Source organism: Montipora foliosa, chromosome 13, assembly GCF_036669935.1.
Source record: "Montipora foliosa isolate CH-2021 chromosome 13, ASM3666993v2, whole genome shotgun sequence".
NCBI lineage: Eukaryota > Metazoa > Cnidaria > Anthozoa > Scleractinia > Acroporidae > Montipora > Montipora foliosa.
In genome coordinates this window covers 40,095,583-40,112,614 of record NC_090881.1, presented here as the reverse complement: position 1 = coordinate 40,112,614, position 17,032 = coordinate 40,095,583, and the positions used below count along the sequence as shown (strand labels likewise).

Sequence of the window (17,032 nt, the reverse complement as noted above, 5' to 3'; positions counted from 1 at the left end):
AGATCAGCAAACAGGTCATACATGCAGTTCTGAAACACCTCGGGAGCCGACTTTATGCCAAATGGCAACCTGGTGAAACGGTATCTTCCAAACGGCGTGTTGAACGTGAATAGCTTTGAGCTTTGTTCATCGAACTTCACTTGCCAATATCCCGATGTGGCATCCAGAACTGAAAATACTTTGGCTTGTGGCATGTCAGAAACAACTTCTTCTATTGTTGTCGTTGGGAAATGCTCCCTTCTGATCGCCTCATTTAAATCTCTGGGATCTATGCAAATACGAATCTTGTGTGGTTTCACAACAGCAACCATGCTGTTCACCCAGTCACTAGGTTCTGTGTGCTTAACAACTACACCTGCTTTCTCCATACGGTCGAGCTCATCTTTGATCTTCCCTCTGAGGAATACTGGCACCTTTCTTGGAGGATGAACTACCGGAGGAAAGCTTGGATCTAACTTGATTGAGTGCTCTCCAGGAAGACATTCAAGACCTTGAAACAAATCTGGGTATTTATCAAAGATGCTTTGACCCATATCAGTCGAAGACTTTGGAATGCTGGGTTGCTGAAGTGAGTTTATTCTGGCAAGTAGACCCATATCTTTGCAGGTTTGAGCACTCAGTACTGCAGGGACTTCAACATCAACTACATGGAATTTCACATGAAAAACTTTACTCTTGTATTCACAAGGCAAGGTCACTACCCCTTTGGTAGGAATCTGATGACCCGAATACGACTGAAGCTTAGCTTGGCTCTTTCTAAAGTGGCTTTCAATGTCAAGATCTTGTATAACTTTATAAGAAACGACATTGACGTTTGCTCCAGTGTCTAACTGAAACTTGATAGTCTTGCTTCCAATGCTTAGGTCTTCATACCATTCACCCATATCTACAGTGTTCACTGAAGTGATGCATCCAACAAAGAACTCATCATCACTGTGTTCATCTTCTTGAGTCTTCAGTTACATGGTGTATTTGTTTCTTAATTGTGGTCTTAGACTGACATGCTCTGGCAAAATGGTTTAACTTTTGGCACTTTTTACATCTCTTGCCTTGTGCTGGGCATTTTTCTTTGTCATCCTGATAACCACATCTGTTGCAATCTTTGTGCATGAATTTCTCTCGGCTAGATTTTGTTTTTTGGTGGTTTCTTTGTTTTACTTTATTTACACTGTTAATGCTTGGATTCTCAGTTGCCACGGATTTCAATTGCGCTTTCGACAATACATCCGTTCTGGCAATGTCAATTGCTTTTTCAAGGGTAAGCTCTGGACCTTCCTGAATTAACGTTCCTCTTGTTTTGGTAGAATGACAGCCAATAACCACTCTATCTCTAACAAATTCATCAGGGTCAGTACAACCAAAATCTTTCACAAGCAACTTCAAATCAGTGAGAAATTGTTCAAATGCCTCACCCTCTCGTTGAATTTTCTGGTGGAACTTGTACCTTGCAAATACCTTATTAGATTTGGGTTTCATATACTCTTCGTACTTTGCATAATATGTGTCGAGCTTCTTCCTTTCTTCTACAGTGAGTTCCCACGAATTGTATATGTCACGACCTTTGTCTCCAATCCAAATCATCAGGTAATTACATTTTTTTCTTCACTTTTTCGCTTCAGAGGCCCTCCAAACGTAAACTCGCAGTGTTGCTTGAATGCTTTCCACGCGGTCGGTAAAGCTCCACTCGTCCAATCCATGTTTGGAGTGCTGCCCGCAGAAATTCCTTCCATTTTGTTGATTTCATTCTCACAATGTTAAGCAAATCGACCTTTAGGCTTTGTGGATTCTTTACTGGCTGTATTTCACCTATTATTCTGACACCATGTTATGTCTTATCATGACATTCACCATGTCTTCCAAAAACTCCTCGTGGTCTTTATTACCCACGATGCCTTAGGCACCGTTTCGTGATAGCATACATGACAGTCCCCATAAACCATTTCACTCCTGTAAGTGACACTGCCACCTATAGATTTTACTCTGTCTAACGCCACTGCATCTTACTCGTCAATGGGGAACCCCTCGGGAGTGAAAGGTTTGAGTTATTAGCTCAAAATTTCAGAATTGATTTTTATTCAATCTCAGACTAAAACATCAGCATTCTCTGCATTCTGCTCAGACTTCCTTCCTGCACATGTACACATGGTCTGGCATGCTGTGAAAACACCAGTTTTAGTTTCTAAATTTAATAAACTCTTGGTTTGACGTTTTCGTTAAAATAAGCCCCTTGGCTCATAATACAATGTACGTACTATGTTTGCATGTCTAATGCGTACTCTTGTCTCATTACTGAGAAGTGCTATTAAAGTTTACAAAAAATTAACATGATGATCATGGTGCTGCACATGTATACAACACCAGACTCTTCCACTTCTACTTGAATAACTGTGACCTTAAAACAATCACGTATTGTTAAATAGGAGGACAATGAAAATGAATGATTTTTGGCTGTTCTTTCAGTGGCTTCATTCATTGAACCAATTTCCAATGAGGTAATGACCGAAGGAGGAAATTTGAATTTGTCATGTCAAGCATTTGGTATTCCCCCACCAACCGTGTTTTGGATCAAGATTAGTAATGGACAGCCTACAAATGAAACTGAGTTAGTTTTCAGAAATATTAGAAGGGATGAAGCTGGAGAATACAGATGTGAAGCATGGAATCCATGTGGCGATGCTTCAGATTCTGCAACAATTGACGTACAGTGTAAGTCATCTCTGTCTATAAAAAAAGTGATCATAGCAAACATAATAAGTAAATTCTACAGTAAGAAAGTACTTATTTAGAAATGGACCTGAAAAGCCACAAGTCTAACTCTGATAGAAATTTTACCTGTGGGCTCATTTTACTTAAAACTTTTTTGTTTGATATCTTTATTTTTAACTTCTTGTACTGCAATAATCCTGGGTGAACATTCATTAGGTAAGCTGATAAGCAACTACAAGGATAGCACTGACCAAAATATTATGACCAAAAACAACAAAAACCAAGACAAAATAAAAGAGGGAAAAAATATTGGACAAAAAAGTAACAAACGTTAGCTATTATTTTACACTAACAGTAATAATATTTCACTCAGGTTGTCGAAACGTCAGTCAATTGTCGTCCTAAACAGTCTATCGCACAACTATACTTACCCAGACAATTGTACTCCACCTTATTATGATACATTTACAGGTAAGTTGTGTACATGTAGTCAGAGAACTGTACTAACGTACCTATATTTTGGTCTTCATCCTAGACCCACCAGTGGGAATCCAGTTACACGTGAGCAAAGAAGAAGTCTGTAATGGAACAACCATCTCTTTCAATTGCTCAGCTGAAACTGCGAACCCCATGGAACTCAATTATCAGCTTTATGAGAATAACGTTATGATAGGTGCCATTAGCAGTACTGGAGTTTGGAACAGAACCATGACAGTCGGAGGAGTATTTGTCTATAAGTGCATGGTGAACAACTCTGTCGGGACAGCTGTGAGTTCAACTGTGTCTGTTAATGTCAATGGTAAGCAAAGATCCTTTGGAATTGAGGAAAAGTTGAATATGATGAAATAGCTGAAAACTGATCAATAATATTTATTATTAGCCAACTGCACTAAGTAGCGTACAAATCACGCTCAAATGGAGTAAAAATATCCTGTGATATTGGCGACACTGACATTTATAGATTTTAATCTGTCTAATGCCAGACGATTTTACTCGTCAGTGAGGAACACTTCGGGAGTGAAAGGGTTGAGTTATTTGCTCAAAATGTCAGAATTGATTTTTATTCAATCTCAGACTAAAACATCAGCATTCTCTGCATTCTGCTCTAACTTCGTTCCTGTACATGTAAACATAATCTGACATGCTGCAAAATCATCAGATTTAGTTTCTAAATTTAATCATATTAGCGCTTGGTTTGACATTTTTGTTAAAAGCCCCTTGGCTCATAATACAATGTACGTACTATGTTTGCATGTCTAATGCGCACTCTTGTCTCATTACTGAAAGTACTATTAACGTTTACAATAAATTAACATGATGATCATGCATGGTGATGCACATGTATACAAAATCAGACCCTTCCACTTCTACGTGAATAACTGTGACGTTGAAACAATCACCTATTGTTAAATAAGAGGACATTGAAAATGAATGATTTTTGGCTGTTCTTTCAGTGGCTTCATTCATTGAACCAATTTCCAATGAGGTAATGACCGAAGGAGGAAATTTGAATTTGTCATGTCAAGCATTTGGTATTCCCCCACCAACTGTGTTTTGGATCAAGACTAGTAATGGACAGCCTACAAATGAAACTGAGTTAGTTTTTAGAAATATTAGAAGGGGCGAAGCTGGAGAATACAGATGTGAAGCAAGGAATCCATGCGGCGATGCTTCAGATTCTGCAACAATTGACGTACAGTGTAAGTCATCTCTGTCTATAAAAAAAGTGATCATAGCAAACATAATAAGTAAATTCTACAGTAAGAAAGTACTTCCCAATGGACATGAAAAACCACAAGTCTAACTCCGATAGAAATTTTACCTGTGGGATTCATTTTACTTAAACCTTTTTTTGTTTGATATCTTTATTTTTAACTTCTTGTACTGCAATAATCCTGGGCGAACATTCATTAGGTAAGGTGATAAGCAACTACAAGGGTAGCACTGACCAAAATATTATGACCAAAAACAAACAAACAAACAAACAAAAACAAAATAAAAGAGGGAAAAACTATTGGACAAAAAAGTAACAAACTTTAGCTATTATTTCACACTTACAGTAATCTCACTCAGGTTGTCGAAACGTCACTCAAATGTCGTCCTAAACAGTCTATCGCCCAACTATACTTACCCAGACAATTGAACTCCACCTAATATCGTGTACATGTAGTCAGAGAACTGTACTAACGTACTTGTATTTTGGTCTTCATCACAGACCCACCAGAGAGGATCCAGTTACACGTGAGTAAAGAAGAAGTCTGTAATGGAACAACCATCTCTTTCAATTGCTCAGCTGAGACTGCGAACCCCATGGAGCTTAATTATCAGCTTTATGAGAATAACGTTATGATAGGTGCCATTGGCAGTACTGGAGTTTGGGACAAAAGAATGACATTTGGAGGAGTATTTGTCTATAGGTGTATGGTGAACAACTCTGTTGGGACAGCTGTGAGTTCAACTGTGTCTGTTAATGTCGCCGGTAAGCAAAGATCCTTTGGAATACGTGTAAAGATGATGAAATACAAGTACCGGAAAGCTGATCATTATATGCATACATGTAGTTATACCTGTCTATGAACAATAATTTAGTAAGTAAGACTTCTAAGATGTACATTTCACTGGTTTTAATAGTACTGACAGCCGACAAAATGTGCTGGCTACATTGTACATGTACCTTACTCAGGGAAGTAGGCTGCTTTATTTAGCTTCCCCTAAATTGAAGTAATCAAAGAATGATTCTTTCAAACCTAACATTAAATTCCATTGTATTGTCGGACAATCATAAGGGTAGCGATGCACACGAAGAATGTTTTGAGCGCCGGAGGCGCTCCAAACTAGGGGAGTCTGGGGGTGTGCTCCCCCAGAAACTTTTTTAAAATTTAGGGTCTTACAAATGCCATTTCCGACTATTTCCGAAGGACATTTCTATAAATAAATGTGAAGAAAAATACAGTCGTTGGTTGTTTATTTTACCCGTCTTTAAAGTTCTTATCAAGTTTTCACAAGCAAAGGGCAAGATGTCGCAACCTCTGTTTTGACCTTTCCTTAAAAAATAACCGGGAGCTGGGGACTGATTATGAGATTGACACTTTGTAGGAGCCTCGGAGGGCTTTTACTTATGACAGAAAATTAACAAAAAAAATCTTACTAATTTCTCAAGTATGCACGTGCATATTTGCGTAAAGGATGGTTCGCCCTTGAAAAAGACAACAGTCAGTTACCCTACTAGTACTCAAACCAGCGGGCAAGTTTAAATGTTGGGTAGGTACTTGGTGTATTTTGTCATTTAGTGATTATCTATTGCACAAAATTTATCTAAACACGGTAAAACCTTCAGGGTTAGGATTACGGTTAGCGTTAGGGTTGGGTTAGGGTAATTGTATAATTACTGAACGTTTTATTCCTTGTTTAAAAAAAATTGAAACAACAGAAAAAGAGACACCAAGTACCTACCAAATATTATTGAAACGCCTGACTATTGTAGCTGCTCAAGTCAGGTTTAGTCATAATAGGATTACAGTAAAGTTTAGGTTTTCTTTTTGTTTAACGGCAAGTGCGTTGCTTAAACACTTCATTAAAGTAATATTATTATTTTCATATCAGTGAGCGTGGAGTAATTATGCAGTACATGTACGTGTGTACTGCGTCAATCCTCTTTACATTGCATTAAAGTATTTCATTTGCAATAGGCCACTTAGCAAAATACCATAATATTCTTTGTTTGTCCCCCCAAATTTTGCATAAACATTGTTTCCAGTTTCCAGTTGCTTTTTAAAATAAATATAAAAAGGCTAGAATTAACAATTTTCGATAATTGTAGTAATCAAATAAACTCACGCGTATCACGCAATCACGCACAAATTTCGCCTTCCTGCGCTCGCATATGATTGGCCATCTGAAACTTTCTTTGATCATTGACAAATCAAAATGCTTAGTCTGTTACCTCTTCTTGCACCGAATTACTGTATCTGTTTTCTGCATTGTGTTACCTGGAAGTTCCATTTCGTTTAGCTATTAGTATATTGTTAATTTTGAAAGTTAACAAGTTAACACTGATTTGTTGACCAGTATGCTTTGACGGTAATGAAGTTCAGTGAAGATCAGTCCCATCAGCCATGAAGACTACACTGTCCTGGATGATAATACTTTTCATAATATTTGGAACTTAATTAATTAACTAGTATAAAAATCTATTGATGAAATTATCTAGAAAAGCATGTTAGGAAGTAATGATTTGTTGTCTATTTTGATAGTGTCTTCATCGATCGAGGCAATTAAAGGGAACAAGAAGTTGACTGAAGGAGAAAACTTGAATCTGTCTTGTCAAGCATCTGGCCATCCCCTACCATTCGTTTTATGGATCAAAGATGGCGGTGGACAACACACCAATTCAAATAACTTGGTATTGACAAATATTCAGAGAAATCAATCTGGAGAATACAGATGTAATGCTAGTAACTCATGCAATGTTGACACAAAGGTGGTAACAGTTGATGTGCAGTGTAAGTATAACATTGTGTCTTGTCTAGCTAGAGCTTCTTTCAGTCATTTACAATCAAGTGGCCAAATCTTCAAGAAATGGATAATTTCTTTCATATTACAAGGCTAAGCCTCCAGTTAGCTTTTGAGAGTTCAAAAACTCATGAACACATCGAACACTACAATATTTCCTTCAATACCAATCAAACTAATTTGAAATAAAACTCCTTTTACATGCACTCACAAAAATTGGTACAGCACTCAAGAATCGTGGCACGGTACCAATACTTGGTTGTCCGAGCACACTTCCAGAGATGTGCTCGGCACCGGGGTGCCTAATGTGGCTTCTGTTCTGTCCACACAAAAAAAGATTACCATGCCGTGCCCGAAAAACATAGGTACGGTACGGACATTTCGGAGTGCTGTGGCAGATTTTTGTGCTATTGTAGAGTGGGATTTAGTTAGCGGAATCGACAATTACACAAAAGCTTACATGTTTGAAGATCGACATGAAAGGGCGAGACAAAATAAAAAGAGATACAACTCACTGATACTCACCTCTTTTTCAATGTTTCTACCACTTTAGAAAGCCTGTTTTGCAGCTCTCACTCCCTCTCCTCCATTTCCTTTTTTTCACAATGCAATGATACTGATCATGTCATTCATCGTCTGCAAGAGGCTCTTCAAAGTATAGTTCATCTTCAGAATCACTTATATTTGGAAACGCAGACTCGCTGCTTCAAAATGAAAACTAGTTATAAGTGGATGCAATGAACCCGCGGATGAATACAATGCAAACGCGAAAGATGCTGTTGTGATGTAATTAGTAACCAAGCCTCCAGTACTCGGTCAGCTCAACCTGAGGGGGCGGCTCAAACGGGAACTTTAAACCAAAAATGCCGCCCCAACCAAAAAAACTATTCGAGCAGTTGCATTTTATTTAGAAAGCAAAATCACAAAAACCCTGCAGGTTGCATAGGTACTTTGAAGCTTTTCTCAGCAGCTATTTCAAATATGTGCCTGTAATCAACCGTTCAGATTACAGGAATCGGCTCTGATTCTTCTTAACGCTACTCTTATTATTTTTTGGCGGCTCGCGATTTTCAGGTGCATGTATAAGATTTCTATGGCTGGTGTAGAGACTTCTGAGAGAAGACACTCTAAGAAGGATGCAAAAATGGAATCTCATCATTCAAAAGCAATCGCGATGACCACTAGACCACAGAAGACTACGTGACAAACAGGGGCGGAAATATTTCTTAAAGAATTGTGTGTTCGACCGAAAACGAGTTTTCGTGTTCTCGTTGCACGCAATTTCGTATCCGATTATCAAATGACCTGGTAACATATCCCACCGCGCTAATTACATACTTTCATATTTCTCTCGGCATTGTTAAGAAAAAGTATTAGATATCTTTTAATAGCATGCTAGAAACTTGTAACACACCTGTTGACTTTTGATTGGAATCAATGCTGTTAACAACAATTTTAAATGTGAAGTACTATTATACGATCGCAGTCAAGAAAATACCATAATACTCTTTGCTTGTCCCCGCACATTTTGAGTAAGCATTGTTTTTGTTTTCTCTTGGACCATTGTTAGTCCCAAGAGAAACAGGAAAAAATGCTTATGAAAAATTTGGGGGGCACTACCAAACCTTATTATGGTATTTTCCTACTCGACCAATTAGCCCGATTATTCACCTGTCAATTTAGTATTTACTTATTCAAAGACTACCATTCAACAAACCTTATCACATCATCTAACTCTACTGTAATTCCTCCAATGCCTATCCAACTAATAATAAAACCCGAGACACAATCGGTGTCTGACATTTGCAGACTGCAGACTGCAGACTAACCCTAAATCACAATTATTGAAAGCTAAGACTTAAATGGACTTAAATAATGTTTATCAGCGCTATTTGAAATGGGTGCTTAGACTTAAATAATGTTTATCAGTGCTATTTGTAGGCAGTCTGCAGTCAGAGATTTTTGAGATTTACACCTGAAATTGCCCAAGTTAAAAGTTAAAAAAACTTACGCTAACAGTTGCCTTTTGTTTGTATTGATTTCTTGCGATGTGTTTTTTCATTATTTAGATCAGCCAGAAATTACACATATTTCTGCACATCAAACCGTGAATAGAGGCAATGTAGTGACCCTCAACTGTACAGCTGATGGTAACCCAGCAGCATCTGTTCGTTGGACCAAACTTTCTGATAACAGTAATGTCAACATGCCTTTGACCATCTCAGGCAAAGAGGATGAAGGAATCTATAGGTGTACTGCTTCAAACGGCATTGGATCAGTCGTCACTAGTGATACATCAATTGTTGTAGACTGTAAGTACTGCAAAATAGAATGTTTGTGATTGGAATACCTAGAATCATTTTAAAATCGTGATCCCAAAGTAAAGTGAGGACAAATTGACTGATATCCATTAGAAGCTTAAAGATGCATGTACTTATTCAAACATTGTTGTTATTAGAAATCAAGTCCAGTTCAAGAATACTGACGTTGGTGCAATCCTATAAATTTTAAATTTAAGTGAAGTAAGGGTTGCTATTTTTGATAAAATTAGGCAAGGGTCAGTTCAGCAGAGCAAGACACCAGTTGACTGTTCGCCTTGGTTACAAGGGCTTCAGATGTCGATTTTGGGGAGGGAGAAAATATGGAGCACCCGCACAAAAACTGCGGTAGTCATAACCCACATTTTTCGCACAGGTGGGAGGAAGGTGCGATCAAGGTCCTTACTGCCAGTCGAACTCCTTGAAGCATAATAGTATAGGGTATTCCCATTTCGCCGATGGTAGTCCTTACCTGTTAACCACCTGTTTCATCCCCCTCCCTACCTTAACTGGTAAACAGATGGGGATGCCACACTGCCTTTTTTCTTAAGACAATCCTAAACTTACTCTGATCTCCTAAACAATTTGACTTTAATACTGTAAAAACGCTTGATATTAACAGGAACAGCATTCTCTTCATATAAGTTTCCTTTGTAGTTCCTGCAGTTATTGTGCCTTTGGAGGAAAGAATTATTGTCCAAAAAGGTGGTATTGTCACATTGTTCTGCAATGCCTCAGGAACGCCACCACCATCTGTGATGTGGACCCATGTGCCCACAGGGCGCAAACGGTACAGTGCGACATGGGTTATCACTGATATTCACGTCAGTGATCTTGGGGAATACCGCTGCGATTCAAACAATACTCCTGGGCATGCCAATGACTCTGTGACTATTGAATTCGAAGGTAGGATCTTCTTAATCTGTCGGGGCTGAGGGTGAAAACTTCTAATCAACGAAAGGCAAGATTGTTTTCTTTAATATTCAATTGAAAGTCATGATTGGAAAGCAGGGATGGTGCAGCGCGGAGAGCACGTGCCCCCACAAATGTGGCCCGGGTTCAATTCCCGGACTTGGTATCACATGTATGTTGAATTTGGTCGTTCCCTACTCTGCTTCAAGATTTTTTTTCTCGGGTACTCTAGTTTTCCCCAACTCCTCAAAAACCAACCTACGGTTTGATATTAGTTGTTTGATTTGATTTCTACATAGTGTTCCAAGCTTGTGCTTCAGCGCTAAATACACTTGAAGTTCATGATTATTACTGTACAGTCCTGAACAATAGCGAATCAGTGTTCGGCTTGCGGGATTCGTGAGTATTAGACTCAAAATGTGGAAGGATTTTACCCGTTGTTTCAATTGCAAATTGAGCATTGCCAGTTGGCTTTCTGTGCGTTCCAAGCTAAATTGTGGCATATCAATTCGTGAAATTTCGAAGTTTCCTATGAGGATAATTCTGAAAATCACGTGTTTTTTGTGTGAGTTACCCAGCAGATGTTTCCAAAAAGTGGCAATTGAATGGTGTGATTTCATAGGAGATTATAGAGAAACCATGCCAAATTAACAGTACTTAGGGTAATTTCAAACTTAGCGGAATTTAAATATTAGCATATTCAAGACAAGTTTGTTCTTAATGGAATATTCCTGCTAGGATTTGAAGGTGGGATTCTACACTTTACTCTGAGCTGCAATATGTTTTTACATCAACTGCATAAACATCATCGAATATTCCACTGGGAACTAAACTAATTACCTTTCCTGAAGAAACATTTTCATTTTCATTCCCGCAATGTCAAAGAAAGGGTTCAGAATTTCTGTCCACAGAATTTCTTCAACGTTGTTATAAAATGGCCTCCAAATTCTCTTAATCCATCTGAATCAGTTGACATGTGGATGATGGAACATCACGGTATTCCTGTTAACAAAGGTGGTGTAAATCCTTGAAATAGAGCAAATGGAAGGGGAAAAACAACCGTAAGATTTCATAGTGTAACGAGCAGCAATTTTGGACAAAGGTGTTGATAGAAAATTAAGTTGCAAGCATTTTAGTGCAATTACGCCCAAACAGCGATTAAAGGCTCTCATTCCTCGTCTCTTGAGTTTTGAATGCAACATTAGATTGGGATGAGGGGACGTGGCCATGAAAAGACCGTTATTGAATTATAGAAAGGGCTGTTGATAGATACATGTATATGATGTTCCTTCACTTCATTTTCTTTACCATTTTTGTCCAATATTGTACATAGTAGTCTGCCTGTTAATAGAATTACAGTCACTTTTCAACGTTATTAAAGATTTGTAGATCAGGTTAAATACAAGTTTTTAAGAGTGACCACATATTATTTGTTGAATATTCATCAGGGAGGTTACAACCGATAACGCTAATTTAGCTGAGATCTCCTATGGATGAAGCATCAACAGAGCCTCTATATCAGCTCACTACTATCCAGATTTTTTTAATCAAGATACCACAAATGTTAACTATATATATAATATATATCTTATATTGCCATTAATGCTATGTTGGAAAAGCTGCTGTTAAAGCAAAGGTAAAGAAATCCTTTAAGGAGCAACTTTAGTTACAATCCTTAAAGCCTTCAAGAGTCAAGGTTTAAGTTTCCATGATTAGAACTTTCTGGTAAAACGTTTTTAAATAAAACTGTAAGGCGTTCTGTTAAGAAAAAGACCAAAGTTGAATTCTCTCTTGTTTTAGGAGGGCACTGCGAGACATATTGTACAAATGGAAAAGTATGCCTAGCTCTTGGAGTAAAGTATTTTTGCCGTTGCCCTGATGGAAAAACTGGGGAGAATTGTGAACAACAGGGTATGTACGTTTATGTGCATTTATACACATAATAGACCAATTTCGATATATTAAAATTCAGTCCTAAACAAAAGATATCATCTCGAGGCTCTGGGAAATAAATACAAGGATTTGTATGAGTTTATTCCCCAGAGCCTCGAGGTGATGCCTTTTGTTTTGGACTGAATTTTAATATATCGAAAGTGGTCTATTGCATTGGCTAATTCTGTAAGTATTGTACGAAACATTAAAGTAACGTCTTTCAATTATGCATATACAGTGCTCGAAATAATTTATAAGCAAAATTGTCAGTTATTGACGTTTGGACAGCAGTGTTCAACTTTTGCTCTAATGTCCCCTTACAAAAGATAAAGCTCATTAAAGGAAAAGTTGACAAGACTGTCCGTATTAGCGAGGTTAACTTCCTATGAGAAAATGTTAAAGTCACGCCAATGAATTAGAGTGTAATGTGAAGTGCTAGTTTTGTACCCCATACGAACCATGAGAGCGTTAGCCCTACTAATGGAAATGGGCCTCACAAGGACAGAGAAAAACTCTGACTAGGGTGGGAATTGAACCCACGACCTTCTTGTTAGATCACCACTGAGCTACAAGGTCAGACGGGAGCAGGCCGTGGGAACTGAAGATGCTAAAGTCACGGCAATGAACATGTACAAGTACAAGGAAGGGTTACGTTTATACAAACGTTGGCCGTGTGGAAGCACTTTTAAGAGCTGTAGAACCATGAAGGTTTTTTTAAGACAACTGAAAAATAAGCATTCACGCAACACACCACATGTCAAGAAAGCATGCAAATTTTGAATTGGGAATTGATAGATGAAAAGGGAAAAATGTAACATCGGGGAGAGCTGTGAGTATAACTTGTCCATACTTGGCAGGCAAACTGCAAAAGGCCACTTACGACATATTAAAATTCAGCTTGAAAGAGAGGTTTAGAGGACAAAGGCAAGGGAAAGTGGATGATATGTTTATATCTTTCACATTCGCTGCAACTTGTTTCTATTTTTTCCTCTCCGCCTCACTATCAAGCTGAATAGTGATATTTCGAAAATGGCTTATTAAACGTACAGTAAAAAATGCACTACCCTCTCAGTACCATGCAGAAGAGGATTTTTTTGGTTTTTATTTTATCATATTATTCAATCATTAACTTGTCTACTGTAGTTGGGTGCTGATATGGTCAAGGTGAGAAGCTTGAAAGGTTGTAAAATAGGCCATCAAGATCGTGAGTTGTATTTTCCCATTTGGAAAATCACTGCAAGGTGAATATGTTCTACACAAAGTAGGGACACCCAACGATAATCATTGGTGAAATATATGTCTTCGGGAGAGTCAAACTGTTCTAAGAATTTCGGGTCTACCTTTCCAAACAGCTATATTAATAAAATGTTACATAAAAGATTCGAAACTTGGGAAAGTAGTCCCTCACATTTTCGGCAGGGGTGCTTTTGCAATTTTTGGCACTTAAAAAGGTCAACTAGCAGTTTCAGATGTGCAAATAGTTCGCTGGAAGTGTAACGTTCAGCTAACAATTTCTCATATGAAGATATGATTACCTAAAATGTTCGGACACTTCAATTTTCAAGTAAGATATCCAAAAGATGAAATTCTTCTAGCTGATAAAAACATCTCTTTAGATAGTCTTTTCGCATTACAAGGGGCCAAGAAATGTCTGTCAAGGGCTTTTGGCTTAATTTGCTTGTTGGGTGGTCTTGACAAAGACGTGTTATAATTTATACAGAAAGAGCACCTCAATCTTGCGTTGTGTGTTATCAACAGACTGTCACCAATTTATTAATTTTTTTTTGTGGAACTTACTTGCTCCCGTTGATTCCTTGTCTTTCTAAGAGCAAACAAATGCCGCCATTACTTAACCACGAAACAGCGAAAAACCGAAACCTTTAAACACTACGTATGACTCCACCATACATTGAATACTAACCGACAAAGGTTGGATTTGAGATTAAATCTTCTAATCGCAATCTTCATCTAAATCCTAATCTTAATCTCCATGAATTAGGAGCAATAACGTTGTAGGCCTAATTAGGCCCGAAACGATATTTGATCTCAAAATCCAACCTTTGTTGGTTAGTGTTCAGTGTACGTTGGGGTCATACATTTTGTTTTGGTGTTTCGTTTCGCTGTTTTGTGGTTTAATAGTAATGTCCAAAAAATGCATAATTACTAGACTCCAGCTTTTTGTGAAGATTCCAAGCCTTAATTGTTGTTTTGATTCCATTCAATTTGTTGTTATTTTCGATTTCTAAAATAGATACTTTGGTGGATGTAGTTGAAGTAGAATTTCAGCTCACAACGGAAGACTTTGAACCAGAATATGAGAACCTGGAAGATCCAAAAACCATGGTGTTCATCCAAAAAGTTGAACAGGCGGTAGGTTGTTGTTGTCAGTTTTTGTTGCATGCTTCTCATGTTAACGATTTAATCTCCCAGTAACTGAGTCGTTGTCAGTATGATTATTTTCTTGCTTCTTGTCCTTGTTCTGCTTTATCCTTATCCTCCATTGTTGTGAGAATTCTCCTAATCTTTAACACAGTCATCCTCATTATCGTTATCGTCACCATCGTCATTGTCACCATTACCATTATTGTAAACATTGTCATTTCTTTTACTTCTCTTGTTTCGATCCTTGTCGCTATCATCATCACTACTGTCATCATTCTCATGGCCATTGTGTCGTCATTGTTATGATCGTTGTCTTCATTATCAATGTCATCATCTTCATCATCATCACTGTCACAGCACATTCATTTATACATACATAAATACACACATGCTCAATTAACCTTTCCTCATAGGGGCTATTTAGGGCAAATGAAACGAAGTCAGTGAAACAACTTTTGTTAAGAATCCGAACTGGCCGGAGGCAAACCAGTTGGCTATTTACAAGTGCAGCCAAGAAGTTGAACCATTGACTACTTGGATCAAATTCAACGAGTTGTCTGGATGGGTATTGAACCCAGGATCTGCGGACCTAAAGACAAGGGTCCAAGCCACTGGGCTACACTCCCCCCTGCCTCGTCTTTGTCATCAGCATCATCATCGTCATTATCATTGTCGTCGTCGTCGTCTTCATCATTATGGACCTTAAACAAGGACAACGATTACAGCTACTAGATCGCCACAGAACAATACTTTCATTTAGCAAAAACAATTATCGTTCTGCACGCCCCGGACGTGCGTTTTACATTTTAATACATGATTTTTTGCAGTTCTCGTCTTGACATCGACGTGAAATGATCAGTTTTGAGGTCATGTGGAGGACGTAAGCACCTGACGATGAATTTCAAGTTTTCTCTCTAAATGTCCATACCGTTCTCATCAATTTTATTCTTGGAATGTGGACTCATACTTTCCATCCAGGGCGACTGGGAGTAATGGCAAAATGATTACAGTAACAGGAAATAATATTTTTAGACAACGTTCTTGTAGCCGTCGTCGCCGTCTTTGCTTAATTAAGGTCCTTATTGTGTCGCCTTCATCATCTTCCCCATCATCCTCAGCGTCATCATCATCACTCATCTTCTCGACTAGGAAAATGGACAATCACGTCAGAAAATGTCCCCTGAACTCTTATTTTCAAGTAAAATTAAACAGCTGCATTTGCCCACCTTATTTTGTCGATAGCAAGTGCTTAGAACTAACTGGATATTTGGGCGTGAATCCAATTATACTTGCACATCTGGGAATAACTGCATCATTGCTTCTGTTCTTGCCGCATCCTTGTTATCATCCTCATAATCTGTCCCCATAATTTGTGTCTGTTATTTGAAAAAAATATCATCATCGTTATCATCACAATCATCTTCATGTTTGTGGATATTATTTACATGTATATTCAGCCGTGTGAAACCTTCATTCATCTGTGTTATTTTTCACACAAGAGTCAATCACTAAAGAGTAAGAAATACCCAGATGGGCCAAGTCCCCATCATCGTCGGGAAAGTGTCTATCTTTAAACCTAGTTTCACGGGAAAATTTACCCCATTTAAACCCTTTGGGAATACAACATTTTGTTCCAGGTATTTCCAAAACATTACATGTGAATGCTACATTATAATGCAAATACGATACACAAAGAGTCTTACCCCGCGAGCAGGGACCCTTCGATCTTCCTAGATAAATCGGGAACAGGAAGGGACCTCGGCCAACCACTTCGAATTTCTTTGTGAAGCTTGCGTTAAAAATCCAGATGTATTTGGGTATCAGTCACGCGTGACCAGCAACCGCAAAACCACGAAACTGAAACAAACAGTCGGGTTATTTTTCGAACAATTCTGGTAAACACACGACAACCAAGGAATCATTTCCTTGCCGGGGAACTCAAGGTAATTCGTACTTTTAAAGTGCCATTTCATTTTCTACTGATGAATTTATAGGTTTCTGGCAGACTAGATACAAAGAAAATACTAAAGAGAATTTAGACAGTTAAAGAATTTTAACCCCAGGAGATTTGAATTGGGGTTAGCCAATTAGGTCTGTTGTCTATTTTCCAGCTAAACTTGGTTTAAAAATAGACACTTTTCTGACGTTTAAGAAGACAAACCTGATACCAGATTCTTACTTTTGGGCTATGGATTATTATTCTACAGTGGTTCTGATGTATTTTAATATGCAAAAATTAGTATTTTAATTCCAAGTTCATTTGTAAGAGT

At 38.1% G+C, this 17,032-nt stretch overlaps 1 protein-coding gene across 2 annotated transcripts in view; it reads left to right on the top strand.

Moving 5' to 3' along the window:
• LOC137982333 (uncharacterized) overlaps window positions 1-17,032 on the top strand; it is a 54,135-nt gene that overhangs the window by 23,052 nt on the left and 14,051 nt on the right. For both annotated transcript variants that reach the window (XM_068829417.1, XM_068829416.1), the window contains exons 7-15: window positions 2,461-2,706; window positions 3,242-3,505; window positions 4,161-4,406; window positions 4,922-5,185; window positions 6,960-7,208; window positions 9,288-9,530; window positions 10,194-10,442; window positions 12,249-12,359; window positions 14,632-14,750. In XM_068829417.1, coding sequence (XP_068685518.1) covers window positions 2,461-2,706; window positions 3,242-3,505; window positions 4,161-4,406; window positions 4,922-5,185; window positions 6,960-7,208; window positions 9,288-9,530; window positions 10,194-10,442; window positions 12,249-12,359; window positions 14,632-14,750 — 1,991 coding nt within the window. The remainder of the gene's footprint in view (window positions 1-2,460; window positions 2,707-3,241; window positions 3,506-4,160; window positions 4,407-4,921; window positions 5,186-6,959; window positions 7,209-9,287; window positions 9,531-10,193; window positions 10,443-12,248; window positions 12,360-14,631; window positions 14,751-17,032) is intronic.